The sequence below is a fragment of the Anticarsia gemmatalis genome, chromosome 11 (assembly GCF_050436995.1).
Source record: "Anticarsia gemmatalis isolate Benzon Research Colony breed Stoneville strain chromosome 11, ilAntGemm2 primary, whole genome shotgun sequence".
In the NCBI taxonomy this organism is placed as follows: domain Eukaryota; kingdom Metazoa; phylum Arthropoda; class Insecta; order Lepidoptera; family Erebidae; genus Anticarsia; species Anticarsia gemmatalis.
The window spans coordinates 3,285,653-3,302,572 of NC_134755.1; the positions used below are offsets into that span (position 1 = coordinate 3,285,653).

General features: G+C 33.2%; 2 protein-coding genes across 4 annotated transcripts in view; both read right to left on the reverse strand.

The window, feature by feature from the left end:
• The window catches only part of LOC142976588 (C3 and PZP-like alpha-2-macroglobulin domain-containing protein 8), a 210,880-nt gene that overhangs the window by 37,152 nt on the left and 156,808 nt on the right, over positions 1 to 16,920 (reverse strand). The window contains exons 8-9 of the mRNA XM_076120021.1: positions 4,813 to 4,941; positions 4,325 to 4,476 (exon numbers count right to left, since the gene is read on the reverse strand). Coding sequence (XP_075976136.1) covers positions 4,325 to 4,476; positions 4,813 to 4,941 — 281 coding nt within the window. The remainder of the gene's footprint in view (positions 1 to 4,324; positions 4,477 to 4,812; positions 4,942 to 16,920) is intronic.
• Positions 6,045 to 7,480, reverse strand: LOC142976659 (uncharacterized). 3 transcript variants are annotated; one of them, XM_076120150.1, is made up of 2 exons: positions 6,674 to 7,480; positions 6,045 to 6,318 (listed from the first exon to the last, which is right to left on the reverse strand). In XM_076120150.1, exon 1 carries the CDS (start codon positions 7,410 to 7,412, stop codon positions 6,675 to 6,677), a length of 738 nt encoding a protein of 245 aa, XP_075976265.1. In that variant the 5' UTR covers positions 7,413 to 7,480; the 3' UTR covers positions 6,045 to 6,318; position 6,674. The 3 variants fall into 3 exon arrangements, 1 of the variants encoding a protein (XP_075976265.1); XR_012959672.1 differs by having other exon boundaries at positions 6,046 to 6,318; positions 6,585 to 7,480; XR_012959671.1 differs by having other exon boundaries at positions 6,048 to 6,318; positions 6,581 to 7,480.

A 16,920-nucleotide genomic window follows, 5' to 3' on the forward strand; every position in this document is an offset into this window, starting at 1 on the left:
AAACTAATAAAAATGGGACCACTCCTGAATATTATAACAACAAAATACTATTTTTTCACATTATATTTGTCCACGACACAAAAGCCTGATAACATTTAAATTCACGCTAGGCCCTCGTACATTTTGTGGAGGCCCTTAATTTTTATGTAAATTTTAATGTCTACATAATACTGAAAAAGCGTACATAGCAAAATTGGTCCGTTGTCAGTATGACCCGCGAGGCTCATTCATCAAAACAGTCATAATCTTGTTTCCATCCCGACACAGACACATCGAACGATATTTTTTATTCATTCGTTCGCTTTTATTTTTTATATCGCCAAAACATTCATTTATTTTCACGCTTTTATGGTGAATTGTGTTTTGAGTAAAGCTCTTAGGTATTTATATGTATTAAGTTATTATGTAGAAAGTCCGTATTTCAATAAGTACCTGTGTAGATGAATCAGATATAATAATGTTGTTTAACTGGTGGCGTTAAATAACAAGAGCTTTGTGCTAGTTTATACCGCTATTGTCTACGCAACTGGGCATACGTGTTTTTCTAAAGGTAAAGCATAACTGTGACATTAAGCAGAAACAAAACAATCATATTAACCTCAAAATAAAAAAATGTTTCGTATTCTAATAAAACCTCTCGCTACTTAAAAAATGGGTCAGCATTTAAATACCGTGCCGGGGCGATTCCCAAAATGCATATAAATCACTGAGTATAAACGTCTCCCAAGCTTGGACGTTGTTTTTATTGTGTTTCTAATTCCATTACACAGGAAAGACTGTGTTTAATACTCTAGACGCTTTGTTTTTAAAATGTTGGAGCAATTGGACACGGTGGCTGAATGCTTTTGTTGATGAAAAACATCAGTCTGTTTTTTGTTCAACACGTTTCAGAGAGGCTGAAAGAAGTCCCGGTACTTGAGTTGAAATATTTAGGTTGAATTTTTGAGAAAACGTACTTCAGTGAGTGTTAAAAGGAGGTTTAAATGCTTAGAAAAATAAAAGTAAAAATGGTTCAAAGAGTGAGAGGCAAATATCAAATACTAGCTGACCCGCGCAACTTCGCTTGCGTCACTTAAGATAATCATAATTTTCCCCGTTTTTGTAACATTTTTCACTGTTGCTCTGCTCCTATTGATCGTAGCGTGATGTGATATAGCCTATAGCCTTCCTCGATAAATGGGCTATCTAACACTGAAAGAATTTTTCAAATCGGACCAGTAGTTCCCGAGATTAGCGCGTTCAAACAAACAAACAAACAAACAAACAATCAAACAAACAAACTCTTCAGCTTTATAATATTAGTATAGATGATTGACGTTTCAAATATGATTGCTTACAAACGTCCTTTAATTATAGGTACTAGCAATGATTTCAAACAATATCCTATTTTCAAACGAGAAACAAACCAAATCAAGTTAAAATTAAAACAAAACATAAACAAAACCATTAAGAAAAGTCTAACTTTAACGTAAAACAATGCTGAAATTAAAGTCGGTTTGCGTGTTAAAGAAAAACAGAAGCTATGTCGTAACCAATTAAAAGTCTTTGTAGCCGGTACATAATTTAAACTGGCTTCATACTGTCTTTATTGAATCTTTCTCGACGCCATTTTATAGTGGTTTTACCTTATTAAACTTCTGTTTTATAAAGTTTTTTATGTGAAAATGGCTTCATTTTTGTTCTTTGAAAAAGGTTTATGTATTCAAGGAATGAAGCTTCATGTTCTTGAGAATCACAGATTTCTTGGAAGCCCGCTACATTCCTACAAATTACATTTCACTTCTAAGTAATGCAATGAAAACAGATAACGTGAATGTTTTTATTCAACATTAAACATTTTATGACAAGACGTTTTGATATGAATGAAGCAAAGAAAGTTTGTTAGTATATTATATTACCAAGTGGCGTGCTCTGGTCTCTATCTATTCCTATTATGGCCTGTGTTTGTATGTTTGTAAACTTTTTAAAGGGATTGTTAAATATAAACAAGTAACAAAGGCAACATAAAATTATAGGCCGCCACTTCGTCGGCCATAATGCGCTGTTTGTACGAAATATGGATGTGGTCGGGCAATATATTGCGCATAGTTAGAACTTTCATGTGGTTACCACACACTGACCAAACCTAGTTTTAAATGAAATTAATTTGTTCCATTTGTATATTTATGAAACCGTTTTACGCAAATCAGATCAAACGACCACAATGACGAGTAATAAAACTGTGTGTGTAAATTTATACTTTATTCATACGAGTACTATTGAGTTCCTGTAGAATTACTTTCGCGGCTAGAAACTATGCCAAAAGTCGTTTGTGACCGTTGAGTCAATAGGGTAGTGACTGGGTCAAAGAAAAATTATTGAACTAGTAAAGTGTTCGTGCAAATGCTTATGCTATTTAATTCTTTATTCGTTAATAATGATAAAGTTAAAATTAATTCAGTTCGCCAACTACCATGTACATAACAAACTTAAGTTATTTATTTAGTCTATTTGTTTGCTTAACTAAAGCCTGCATAGAAAAACTCCTTATCTCTTTTAATTGCTGAAACTTTATCACTTTCTTTTTAACGATGGCATTACGATCTTAATGGATTTTGCAGTAGCTAATTATCGAGAGCCACACGAATTAAATGTTTATAGATAAATTATGGCACCCTGGGCCGGACAATTACAGCTGCAGCAATAATATTATGATAATTGCTTATTGGTTAGGACTTTTTGAGGAAAATGGAACGTTAGGAGGTTGGCCCTCATAAACTGTTGTAATTGCTGCATTGGACTTATCCGTGATTTATAAACCAACTTAAAAAAGGCCTGCCATTTTCTATTCTTTTTTGCGAATCCGTCGTAATTTTTGCCAACTCTGTTCTTAGTCTAATGACCGCGAGTTCCCCTGATTGTTTTCTGGTATAGTTTATTTCTTGTTTATCTAGGTTACTTGTGTTTCATACGATATCTGAATAAAAACAATTGGTGCAGGACTTTTTAAAAATGCACGCAAATATGTGTCTAGTCCAATTAAGCCTTGCCTTGCACATTTCGGTTCATAATTTAGATTCCGATCTCTAGTTACCGTTTTCCCGTAGCCGGTTAGTGGATGCTGGCCAAAATATTGGTTTACCTTCTAACCGATAATCATCTATTAGGGTAAGTGCAGCCTGCAGGAAGTTTCCTGCTCCAAAATTAACCGACTAATATACTATCGCAAAGAGTAACCAGCGGGAATCATATTTTCGTTGCTAAAAGTAAGTAAATATCTTAAAATATACACTCTTTGCTTGATACTTCATTTTAATTTACTAGCAAGAAGTGAGTTCCTAACATAGTCACTATTTTTGTAATGTAATGTTACGTCATTTTGTAAATGTAAACGGAATCGTTTTTGTCAATGCTTTTGGACAAGGACATAATAGTGTTACCAAGTGCTACTTGCAGACAAAAACATGACTCATCTAAAACTAAAAAAACTAATTCTATGGAAAATTGTCGAAGGAAACTAAATGGTTTCCAAAACAATGGCGGTTCAGAATTAGAATCAAGGGACGGTACATTAATGACATAGAAATAAAACCAAGTTTATTGGTTATTTCGCTTTCATGGGAGCTACGTAAAGGATTCCAAACGGTGAAATTGAAATGTAAATGCGACTCGTTACGTGAAACCATTTGATTTCAATTAAAAGTGCCTACGTGTAAACAATGACCTAGTTAGGTTACGCGGTAAACAAAGTTGAGGCTTTGTTATAACGTAGTTAAAATAAACTTCAACATTTTGCAATGCACTGTTATGTGGAATACATAACATTTTAACTAGTTTGCAGGTTATTTGCAAATATAACAACCGCTGTGCTAAACAATGTTTATGTTTTCAATGAAATAATTTCCTGAAGTTTGCATCAAAGAACTGAGTTGTAGTTACAATTACGCTATTTATTTACTTTGTACAATTGTTGATTATACCATTAACTGGTCGGTAAATATTAACGTGAAAATGTCAATAAACAGTTTACGTTTTATTCACACAGGAAGCATAAATAAGTAAAATGAACGTGTTTTTATGATACTTTTTTCGATACCGGTCTTTTTCTACTGGTCATTGAAAAGATTATAATTGAAAAGTTTTTTAATCCTGTATGACAAGATAATATGGATGTGAGTGAGGCAAAGGAAAATTGTAAATATCGTACCAAGTGGAGTTCTTTGGTACCTGCCTATATGCCCTATGAGAAAAAGGTTTGATATTATGTATGTGTATGCATGAAAAGTTAATATTTGTTTATAATAACATGTTACGTTAACACAATTGTTTTAATTATAAAACTTACGTATAATTAAACCGACACAAGTCGGAGTCGTTCGCCGGCGGCGCGGGTACAGCCGCCCAGTGCACCGCGCGCCCGCCGCTCGTCACCGCCGCGAGCAGGCGCTGGCGGCAACCGCACGAAGACCACACGCTCGCACTAGCTATGCCACCAGCCTGTGCAAATACACTCTTTGTTGTAAAGACATTGTGCCAGCAATTACGGGAATAGATGTTAAAATAAAGAGTAACCACTTTTTTAAATGAACTGCTGAGTTTTAATTTTAAAAGAATGTTACAGGGCTCCAATTTGCATCGTTCCAATTATATTAATTGTGGTCAGTTCCGGGATTCAAATACTGTTTTCTCTATAGAAGTTAGGCTTTTAATGATTACAGTTTAATTCTTGCCGTATTCAATCAGTCGTAGACCTATTCAATAAAGGTAATATTTTTAGACAGTGCGTTTTTTCGAAGCCTTTTTATATTAAAGTAGATAAGTAGTTTGTCGTACCTGCAGAGGTGTCGGCAAGTTCTCAACGAGTAGATAGCACTTGGATGTTGAATTCCAACGACGGATTCTTTCACGAGCCAATACATAATGAGTTTCAATCTCCTTGCCTTCGACTGCTACTAACTCCGCCTGTAACAAATGATATAGCAATGTTATACGCTATAGTGTCACGGTATAGAATATGTCTAATTCTCAATATTTTAGTAGTCCTTAGATTCTCTACAGCAGTCGTTATCTACGAAAAATCGCGACTTTGACCCTTAAAATGCACTGCAAAAAGTTCTTACGTCGCCCGCTAAAGGCGCTGATCAGACTTTCATACAAAATTTCTCGATAGCTAGCCGGTTGTCATAGTCGATAGTAGAAGACAATGTCGATGCTAATAAAATAAATTGAGACTTTATTAAAAAATCTGAAATTTTAAACCATCGGAACATAGATATAATAAGATTTCTAATGTGTCTGATATGACGGTAATATATGAACAATATTCTAAAACGTATGTTATATGTCGTAGGATAATGTTTGTGGAGATAAACTATCAGTTAGACACGGTAATGTTGTACTAGTAATAAAATGACTATCACCATTAGCTCTATTTGTTTACATGTAATACACACACATTGTTATAATAAATTGTTTTCAATAGATAACATATCTGTCATTTCTATCACATTATTATTAGACTCTTATCTCATGAATGTGGAATGCACGAATATTTTTCTTAGATTAGGCTTATTTTTTAAAACATAGTACGTGTATGAATAAAGGCATTTCAATGAAATTATAGAAGGAATTGAGCCACGCGTAGAACAGCATTTATTGTGACATATTTGAGTAATTATGCAACAATGCGACATTTATATGACTCACGGATAACTACTTCACCAGACAAAGGAAGTTGTTTAGTGTTATTGGGTCGATTATATTTTTGTTTATAATGTCTCACAGATACTTATAATTTTCTTCTATGTACAGTTGTTTATAACGTTGTGTACAACGGCCTCAGATTAGATGAAGAGGCTGTGTACAGAATACCGCTATACATAATGCATCTATGTGTCAAAATAAGTTATTCAATAAAATAGCATACTTTTTTTTTAAAAAGGAAGCAGTGTAGTTTGAGTTCAAAAGAAATTGAAGTAATCCACCTGAGTATATATTTTTTACATTATTTTTGCAAAATAAAATCTCGGGGTAAGGAAAAGGTTATATCGAAGTTATTATTAAAATAAAACTTCATTACATTTTGTATATTTTCATTTATTTGCTTGCATTCAGATTATTGTGGCGTAAAATGTATGAAATATCCTTTAATGTTAATATGTTTTACACGTTTCCTTCAACATATTTTACTCATGAACCTGCTCGTCGCTTTATTCGTTTCCAATTCTTCGGAAATACTTTGCATCTTTAAATAATACCATTCTTCGTAATTATTTTCCGCCTCCCATTTTAATGAACGGTATATTATTATTCATCATGACTGTGCAAAGTGCGCTAAAACTAAGAAAATAAGATTACAGATTAAACATGTGAAAAAAAAGTCCGTTAACATACAAAATTAAATCAAGTCTTAGTTATAAATATAAACATTTTCCCTAATCCCGTAATATTAAATGAATACTGTAAGATAAAAGTCCATTAACTAAATTACGAAACAAAAACTTATCCATTACGAAAATTAAAACAAAACATTATCTATCTAAAAATTAAAAACATTAATCATACTCAAAAGAGAAGAAAAAAAAACAAAATAAAAACATACCTACACCACTTACAGCACTCATTATTGAACATCAAGGTCGACCCTGACGTCAATTGATCAAGTGCATGCAATTGTTTCGTAATCTCTAATTACCTCACTCTGAGTTCTCAATGTTAATATTTTCCACCATACTTGTAATATTTTCCGGTTCTTGGTTTTCTTCTGTCTCCTTATCTCCCGTCATCGGTTCTTCAGTTTGACAAGCGTTATCAGCCGTTGTATTAGTTCGTTTGTAAGGGCATAACATCCATCGGCCTGATCGACGGCAGGGGCGACGACCGAAACCAGAACATTTACAGTTAGTCATATTAACCGCAGAATGCTGTTGTTCATTAGATGTGGTTGTATTTTCCTGATGACTCGATGTTGGATTGCGATTAGTTTCAAGGACACACGTATTTTCCTCACGGTCGTCTTGGGTTAAATCGATAGTCCACTGGGCCCTGAACTTTTCGTTATGACCATGGAATCCGTGACGATGATGGTGATGGCCATGATGTCCATGGTGGTGTGGTCCGTGATGACCGTGGTGATGGGGCCCATGATGACCGTGGTGATGTGGCCCAAGATGACCGTGATGTCCGTGACGGCCAAAAGATCCGAAACGTCCATGGTGCTTGCTATGTCCATGTTTCCCGTAACGTCCATGCATTCCGTGATGCCCATGTTTATGCATTTTATGTTTATGTCCACGATTATCAGCTTCCAAATACTCAACGAACATTTTTACCAGCTCCATTTTTTCCTCGCAATTCTGATTTCCCTGGTTCAAGTTTAACATGGCGGCGAAATCGGCCATTTCTCTTCCGAGACCTTGGCAATGTACTCTCATTTTGCGGAAAAAACTGTATAGAACTATTAACAAAAGCTGTCGAGTTGTTTATGGCGCATAACACTCGTTGAAAGGCTTTATATACCCTCTGTCCGACGTGAGTCACGGTTAAATATAGACTTCTATCGATGTCGATAACACTTTGTTGCACGCTAGAGGAATTTTAACTTAGTTATGTGTTGTATAGAGTCGTAAATAGAAAATGAGGCAAGTTGATGCTTGTTATTTGATTACAAACATTCATGTGGCTTCACTATGAAAATGAATGTCTGTTTAGGACTACATATTCTAAATAACGATTATTGTAATTGCATTTGTTCTTGTTTTCAAGTTATTTTTAACATAATTTGACTTTTAATGCGGGAAAGAAAATAAAAACAATATTTATGATTGATGCGTTTACAAAGTCTGTCCAATTTTGAAACCCTCATTCATCTTAGTTCAAAAAGTAACATTTTTATTAAAGAAAGTGCACAAATAATAAAAATGCATACACAATTGCACAATAATTTCAAAACTTTCGCAACAGAATATCACAATATTGTGAAATGCTCGCGAAAATTTGTATAATATTGTGCAATCATAAATCATAGACATTCAAATATCCCGTTTCCCTGTAATGTTTATGTAAAATATGGGTTCATATGCAATGCATCCGCGCTGTGTTGCGAAATATGATTCATCCAAAAACGTTGTGCCAAGAACATGTATGTAGTTTCTCTTACAGTTGAATATAAATGTCTTATTTGAGATCATGGTTACTTATATTTTTTGGTACGAAGCCCTTTATTCCGGTTTGTGCATTTTAGTAGGGAGGATTTATTTATGAGAAGACTGATACCAAAAGATATTAATTTTTCATTAGGATTGTTGACTTTGATTTATATGCATACATTGCTCTGTTACTTAACTGTAACTTGATGTTTGTTTTGATAATTATTGTGCTACGGTATACCAAATAAGCCTAGATTTTTTTATAAGTAACCAATGATTAAAACTTCTTATTTTCATCTTGTTACGCTATCGGAAAAGGAATTTTCTTTCACAATAAATTATATTATTCGGCTGGGTAATAATCCCTATACATATATTCACATTTCATTCTTACGTTTCACATTTAACTCTATTACGTGTGAAATAAGAAACGTTTAATACTAAAATCTATAAAAATATAGGCGTAGTCCGTTTATTGGTATTGAGAACCCTTTTTAGAAGCAATGTCGTAAATATTGAACCCCTCGAGTCGCGTGGTGCCCGCCGATACAGAATTTTATTACGTTTTATTTTTATATATATTGAATTTCACTTATTCTGTGAAATTGAGATATTCGTTTTGTATGTGTTGTGGATTTCAAAGTAGGTGTCTATGTTATTTATGCTAATACTGAGTGGCTGAAATGTCAGAGAAACAAAAAAGGCATGATTAAGCCAGGTAACGACATAAATCGATGCTGATAGGACTAGCTATGATGTAACTGTTCTAGTGTATGCAGATTAAGATAAGTATTGTCTAAAATTCTTATAATATTTAGTCCTTGCAATTTTGCAAAAGACACATTGATATGAAATTATTTTACTTTCCGAACAAAAATATTTACTCATATAATGTTTGACGCATTTAGGCAGGTTAACGAAAAAGCCTATATTCCTATATACGTGGGTAGTCAATAACCTTATAAAACTTTACCGAACTACGTAGGTAGTAAGTAGGTACAGAATATTTTCCGTAATAATTTCCACTAGACTGGTCATAATTATTATTGAATAGAAAAAGGGCCTTCGCGTCTCCTGACTTTATGCTTTTGGTTCAAGTAATAGTCTGTAGCGATAATACGCTTATATTTTTATGATAAACGGTGCGGCTATGTTGTAAATTGATAATATAAAATAATACATCTTGTCATAAATAAAGTAAAGCTAAAATTGTCTTATTGCAAAATTGCTAGCACGTTTTTCGCCTTTGTGAGTACCGCTAATTAACGATAATAAACACATTTCAGAAGCATATGAAATAAAATCTAATTGTTCTCACTTATGAGTCAGAAAACAATAAAGAGAAAAAGCTGGAAATTTTAAGTGAAATATTTTTGTATTCTGGCCATTAACAAAGTAAATGTGCACGTTATAAAATTCTCTTTTAAAAGCGCATTCTTTGACTTACACCGGCAGCACTTAGTCAAAAGGGGTCCGTGCCAAATTTACTGGAAACCGACTTCAAAAGAAATCTGTTTGGCGCGGGAGGGTTGGGGACTCACAATGGTCAGCCTGGCACTAATTGAAAAAATAGAGGGAAAACTGCACTTTGAATAAACGTTAAGTTACTTTGAGACTGGGGTGTTCCCTCGTGCACTTTTGACTCGAGAGAAGTGGAAAGTTAAGTATTTTCGTATATACTAACATACAAAGTTATTCTTTGGAAAGCATTCATGACTTTAATTCACAAGTAGTGAGTGAAATATGAGTTTCCTACTGCGGTAATCTAAACTAATATTATAAAGCTGAAGAGTTTGTTTGTTTGTTTGTTTGAACGCGCTAATCTCAGGAACTACTGGTCCGATTTGAAAAAATCTTTCAGTGTTAGATAGCCTATTTATCGAGGAAGGCTATAGGCTATATAACATCAAGCTACGGTCATTAGGTGCGGAGAAGCAACGAAAAATGTTACGAAAACGGGGAAAATTTTGACCCATTCTCTTCAGTGACGCAAGCGAAGTTGCGCGGGTCAGCTAGTAAATAATAATTTTACCGTGTTAGTCACTGTATTTAAAAACGGTAGATTTTATGAGTTGCCTAGGGAGTTGTTACGAAGGAATCTGTCATTATAATAATATAACAACTGAAATAAAACAGATTAAACACAATCTAAGTGGTAAATTATTTTGCTAATACTAAGTAATGTTTATCCATTTGCATAAAAGAACCTCGATATAATTTTATGAAAAGTTCGTGATCGTGCTTCTACTGACAACTGAAACGTGACCATTGAGTCTTTAATGTTAATAATAAAAACAAAACGTTTGCCAGTAATTACTCTATTATATAACTCTTACCTGAAATACTGAAATAGTTCCCTCGTTTTGGATCTTAAGCAGGATTAAAATGAAAATAGAAAATAGTTCCCTCTTGTTAATGTTTTAGTCTGTAGTAATACGTGTGTAAGGAGCTTTTGAACTCGACAGTACCGTGCCAAATTGTTTTTCCCAGGAGAAAATACAGAATGTGAACGCTGAAAGTAGTTTTACTAGTATTTCCTAGCGTTCACGTGAATGATACAGATTGAAATTAAAATGCTTTAATACATTTTATTTTGCCTTGCATTTTTCACACGATTTCGTCATTAGCAATTTTAAAGCATTCATTTAAGTATTCAGATAAAATTTTGCTCAATTTATTACATAAAGGCGCTCCTTTACGTACTTGATTATTGTAATAGCTGGTTTCTAATTTCATTGTTAATAACAAAAAGTGAATTCAGTTTACAAAACTTCTAATGTTAAAAGCAACCTGTGTATTCACACAAAAGGTATGCCCGAGGGTTAGAGCGCAGTGTGTACTTTTTCAACTTTTTCGATTACTCATATGCCCATCATATTCTCCTTAGGGACGTCCATATTCACGAACCATTTACAAGTACGACTAGCCTTTGTAACAACGCCGGCGGTGACGTCCGATAAAAAAAACTTTAACTTAAATTCCTTTATTTACTAATCGATTTTTATAACCTTGTTGCACTTTATAAGAACAATTTACAATTTATATATTTTTTATTGGCGGTAATAAACGGAAAATATAAATGTCTTATTATATTCACGGTACAAAAATACTATTTGTTTATTATCATTTCATTAACCGTGGCTTGTTAAACATAAACCCCGTACACAAATAATTGTCACGGCAAAATTATAGAATAAAATTAAATGATTCTAAGTATATGTATTTTACCCCACCAAATTTTTATTGTACCTAGATTGCATTTGTACTAAGTATTTACCGTTGTCCTATTTTTACATCATCTTGGAATATTAATAAGCGTCTTGTCTACGGCTTCATTGCTTTGCTTCCTTGCGAAGTTAATTCAAACTTCAATTTAAGTTGCAGAATAATCGCTGAGACAAAACAGAGTACTCGCTGCGACTGGTTTAACTGAGATATGAAGTCTTAGTTCAGATGCCTCTTTCACTTATTTCTTATGCAGCTTTTGTTAATACGAATAGTTTGGAAGTAGTTGATAAAAGCCTTTTTGTAAAAACTACTTTAGGATTTTATAGATATGACTAGAATTTGGAAGCAGGTAGTGAAAATGAGCCGTATTTTTTTTGTATCTCTCACTGCATGTTGAAATCAAAAAACTAAATGGATTCTCTAATTATTTTCAGAAATATTCAACAAATAGCTGAACCGCGCAACTTCGCTTGCGTCACCTAAGAGAGTGGGTCAAAATTTTCCCCGTTTCTGTAACATTTTTCGTTGCTACTCCGCTCTTAATAACCGTAGCGTGATGTTATATAGCCTATAGCCTTCCTCGATAAATGGGCTATCTAACACTGAAAGATGTTTTCAAATCGGACCAGTAGTTCCTGAGATTAGCGCGTTCAAACAAACAAACAAACAAACAATCAAACAAACAAACTCTTCAGCTTTATAATATTAGTATAGATATGTTAAAGACCCTTACGAACAAGATGTTTCGGAAATTCTGATGAAAACACTCTTAAACTTAAATAACTTTTAATTTCTCCATCAAATAATTTCCAATCCACTTCTTCGCCACGCTTGAATGCACGAAGTCATTCTTTTCACATTTCAATTCAGCTCAGATAATTTATACTTTGCATATTTTCTTTAGGGAAAAAATATAAATATAGATTATAGCGTATATCCCTTCCTTTCGGTGATCGGACCCACCCCGGCCCATTACGCAGCGAGCAGTGAATAACTTACAGCTCATTTGTTTTCTATTGTTCCTTTATCGTGTCCCTTTAACATGCTTACTCTGTAAAAGCAACTTTTTTAAATAATAACATTCACAATTCTGGAGATCCCAGATTAGTTTGCCGCTCCGATGAATATTGTGTTCACTGTTCAGCTTTTTGAGAAAATTTTTGATGCGTACGTTGCTTATGCGACGTAACTAAATATATTATTATGAACTTAGAGAATATTATAAAATACTATTGTGTCACAGTTCAAAAGTTTATCGTGTTTTATTACTTACTAAAATATACCAACATAAAATTGCCTTCCAAGAATGACTGTATGAAATACAATGTGTGAATTTACAAACCAAAAAATGCGTTCGAAACCACGACAGGCTAATGCTATTTCAAATACTCCACGAAAAGGTAAATTGATGATGACCGTAAAAATAAATATAGGTTTGTTTTATTTATCCTTTTCCAAATTGCGCAGCGTTTAGGGTCGAGTGCTTTTTCACTTGATCAAATAAGGGCTAATTTTATTCGTTGCCGGGGCATCATATTTTTAGATGTTATAAGCGTGGCTGAACACTTTGATGATATTACAAGTGGAAAATTAATTAGGTATGTTAATCAGAAACTTCGTAGTATATTTGAATAAACCAATATTGTAATTTCAAAATTTCGGTAGAATTAGCTAACATTAAAATTCTATTTTACTATACTAGGTAAGTAATAATTTATAGTCAACTTAGTTGCTTAATTTTAAATTACTATTTTGTTTATTTTTAAATTACTATTTTGTTTATTCATAGAGGTTTATCCTCTTTTATAGTCTTACAGACTAATAAGTCAATCCTTTTTTCCAGAGCGTTCAAAGCTAAAGTATAAACTTTAAACAGAATACACAAGCAAAGTTTTACAAGAGTTTGTAAACTGTCGTCAGGTTTAATGAGATTGATCCAAATTTAAATTCCCTTAAAAGTATTTACGCAGAATCCCTCTGAGATAGGGAGGGAGATTTTCATGAGTTTTTACAGGTTCCAAAATTATTCTTTTCGCTCATCGTTTACGAAACATAAATCGTTTAGTTATGCAATCACAAGAGAATCTAGAGGAATTCTTAGGGAAAGTTATTAGATATTGACAGGTATTTTATAGTAGGTTAATTTGGGCGAACGTCATCAAATTTTATATTTAACAAACAAAATGAATGTATTACATTAAGAAATAACAAGAAGAGCTATGATTTATTCTGGAAAGAAACATAAATCTACTCTAGAGCAAGTAAGACCCTTATAAAAATAAGGTTTTATGAACAATGGCTGGAAAATGAGATATGAAGCCGAGTAACCTATGCTAATGAAGGCACGAACATAAAAGCTAATTTGTAATAAATGGCTCACTAATTGGCGGACCTGTGCGGACTTTGAGGAAGGCCTTTGGGGAAAATAAAAGGAAAATAAGAAGATATACCGGTAGCAACGAGAACTTGTTTAAAATGAAACATTTGATTTATTCGTGGCTTCTTTGTTTATGATTCCCTATTAGCTTCCCTGTGCTTAAATTCGCAATATCTCGAAGATGCTGCCTTAAGGCTATTTATTATAGAAGCTATGTTACGTACGGCCTTTTTCTTGAAAACAATATTATTTGGATTCATAAATAATTAAATTGAAAACATAAATTAGGTATCTGTGTAGACAGCATTTATTATTATTGTTGACAATCAACATATCCGCTGTTACCTGAACAAACTGTAACAATTCATGTAAATTTGCTTCAAAGTAAATAATTTTAAAGACTGTATAGTTTTCATTCAAAACGTTCGCAATAAAGTTATTTATAGAGACTAGTAGTAGCAAGTTAACCTACTTAGTCAATAAACTATTTTAATTAAGGAAAACTTAATTTAGAACTCGAGACACAAAAATACACAAACTGTCGTAGGTTTCCACAGTACTAAGTGGCTAAGGACTTAAGAATAAATTTGAGAGCTCCGAAAATAACACTATTTCTTCTTATTACTTTTATTTATGTGTTTCAACCCAAGTATATTATGTACTAGCTGACCCGCGCAACTTCGCTTGCGTCACATAAGAGAGAATGGGTCAAAATTTTCCCCGTTTTTGTAACATTTTTGACTGGTACTCTGCTCCTATTAGTAGTAGCGTGATGATATAGCCTATTACCTTCCTCGATAAATGGACTGTCTAACACTGAAAGAATTTTTCAAATCGGAGCCGCAGTTCCTGAGATTAACGCGTTCAAACAAGCAAACAAACAATCAAAGAAACAAACTCTTCAGCTTTATAATATTAGTATAGATTAAGACTATTTATGTACTTGTTTACTACGGTCGTGACGTAAATATATAAGTTGATGATGTTTATTTTGCGATAGAACTATTCGATAGCGAGTAAATCTTTGAGTAAAGGTCTTCGATAGGCTTTTTAGTTTGGTTCGTATAAGTTTGTTTTGATTTTGTTTACATACTCTATGAATTGTGTATAAGTTTCTGTTTATGGAGATTGCTTCTTTGAGCTAAAATATTTACTAAGATTTTTCTAATTAAATATGGCATAACCTAACCTAACTTAATTTATAAATAAAATTTTTGATTCATCATCATGGTTTAGATTAGTCAGAATTGCTTTTAAACTATTCTTTACATTTACATAGACCCTTTGGCGTATTGTGCCTATTTTATCTATTTCATTATACGTAAGTTAAAAATATATCATAATATATTGTTTGTTAGCTAGTTAGTTGATCAGTGTTATTGTAACAAGCACAAAGCAAATGTTATTCAGGTGTTTATAAAATGTAGTTAAGAATTAATCTCAGAGTTTTATAATTTATATTATATCTATACCACTGGGCAGAAAGTTCAGTTAAATACCTCGTGATTCGCCCATATAGATCTTCTTTTAACAAAGCTATAACTCAGACCGCAAGGTGAGGCGAGTCACACATTAAACATCGCGACGTCAAGTTACGAATGAAGTTTCCTTCCTTATTGTGCGAAGACGGCACCTGACTCACTCAGACACGTGAAAGCAATTAATTATCGCATGAAATATTCATTAGCGCAGAATTACGCGGTTTTTGTTGCGAAACAAGCCGTACTGATTGAGATTTTAGTGGTTCGGGGAGTAATGAGCATTTATACGTTCAAACGCTCATTATTGTAAAAAAAATTAATTTTAAATATATTTTTGTAAATTACGGTCATTGAAAGAATTAAGGTACAATTTAAGGCTGAACAGATTCTAGATTGTATTGATAATTAAAAAAAACGGTTATCGCTCTGTATGATGTAGCCGTATACGCTTGGTCTACTATTTTTTATAACAGTCTCTTATAACAGTCATGATGAAAACAATCCATAAAAAACAAACTTTTGCCTTGTATTAATAACTTCCTAGATTATAATTTCAAAGTCCATAAACACGGTATTTAACTTCGAAATCCCGTATCTCCTAGTAACGACCATCAGCGTTGACAGTATAAAACGCAGATTTAACTCATAAAACGACAATAAATTCATTTTATTATCTCGTATAAAAGTTTTCAACTCAACGTAGATACATACGCCGGTACTGGTTCGTAGTTGGCAAAGAACCGAGCCGTATAAAAACAGAAGCTGCTATCAATTGAACTTTCTATACCGAGTTAAGTCGCATTCAAATTCGATTTTGTGTCGACAGTCAGGAAGTTCCCAGCTATTGAGTTAAATCGTGCTAATGTAATAAAAGGAGAGTCCTCTTAAGCATTTATATATTTTTCTTTAATAAAGGTTTCTAAAAAAGGCATTAGATTTTCTGAATCTTTCGAGTAACAATTTTTGCGAGAGAAAATCTACCAGATATATATTTTTAAAACCTTTTTCACGGTCGACGTCAATATTTTTTATATTAATCCATTCATAACCTTCCAATATTTTAGTATCAGAACGTACGTTAGAAAAACTTATCAGGCCAAAAATTCCAGATAAAAATATGGTTACATGGAAAAAGCAAAGCTTTTTTCAAAGTGAAAAACGATCAATCTATATTCCAAGATTGATCACAGGAATAAGGCAGAGACAAAAAAGTACTGTACTAAGTGGCTCCTTTCGCGGTATAGCGTGATTGATAGTGATGCCCTGTCAAAGTTTCTTTTTTATATTCCACTCAATATTCATCTTCTTTTGTTACTATATTGAATTTGGCGTTACGTAGCTATTCTGAGTTCCTTCCTGGTATTCAAGGCTTTCTTTTGTCGGATTATATTATTATGTCATCTGCGTAGCGATGTCGAATTCCCTGAATAAGTTGGAGTCAATATAGTAAGTTAGCGTCGGCGTATTATAATATAAGGGTAAAGTTACTTTGATAGAATACTTCTCTAGGGTTTCGTGATATCCGAGGTTGAAATGTATTACAATTGTATCGATTGGTGTTTAATAACAATATTATGTTAGACAACCGTGTATGTTACTCTATATCTGGGATGTAAATACGCAAAGCTCCTATAGTAATCCTTGAAAATGTAAACATTAGCAATATTTTGACTCAATATATTGAGTTAACTTGCAAACCAGGAGGTCG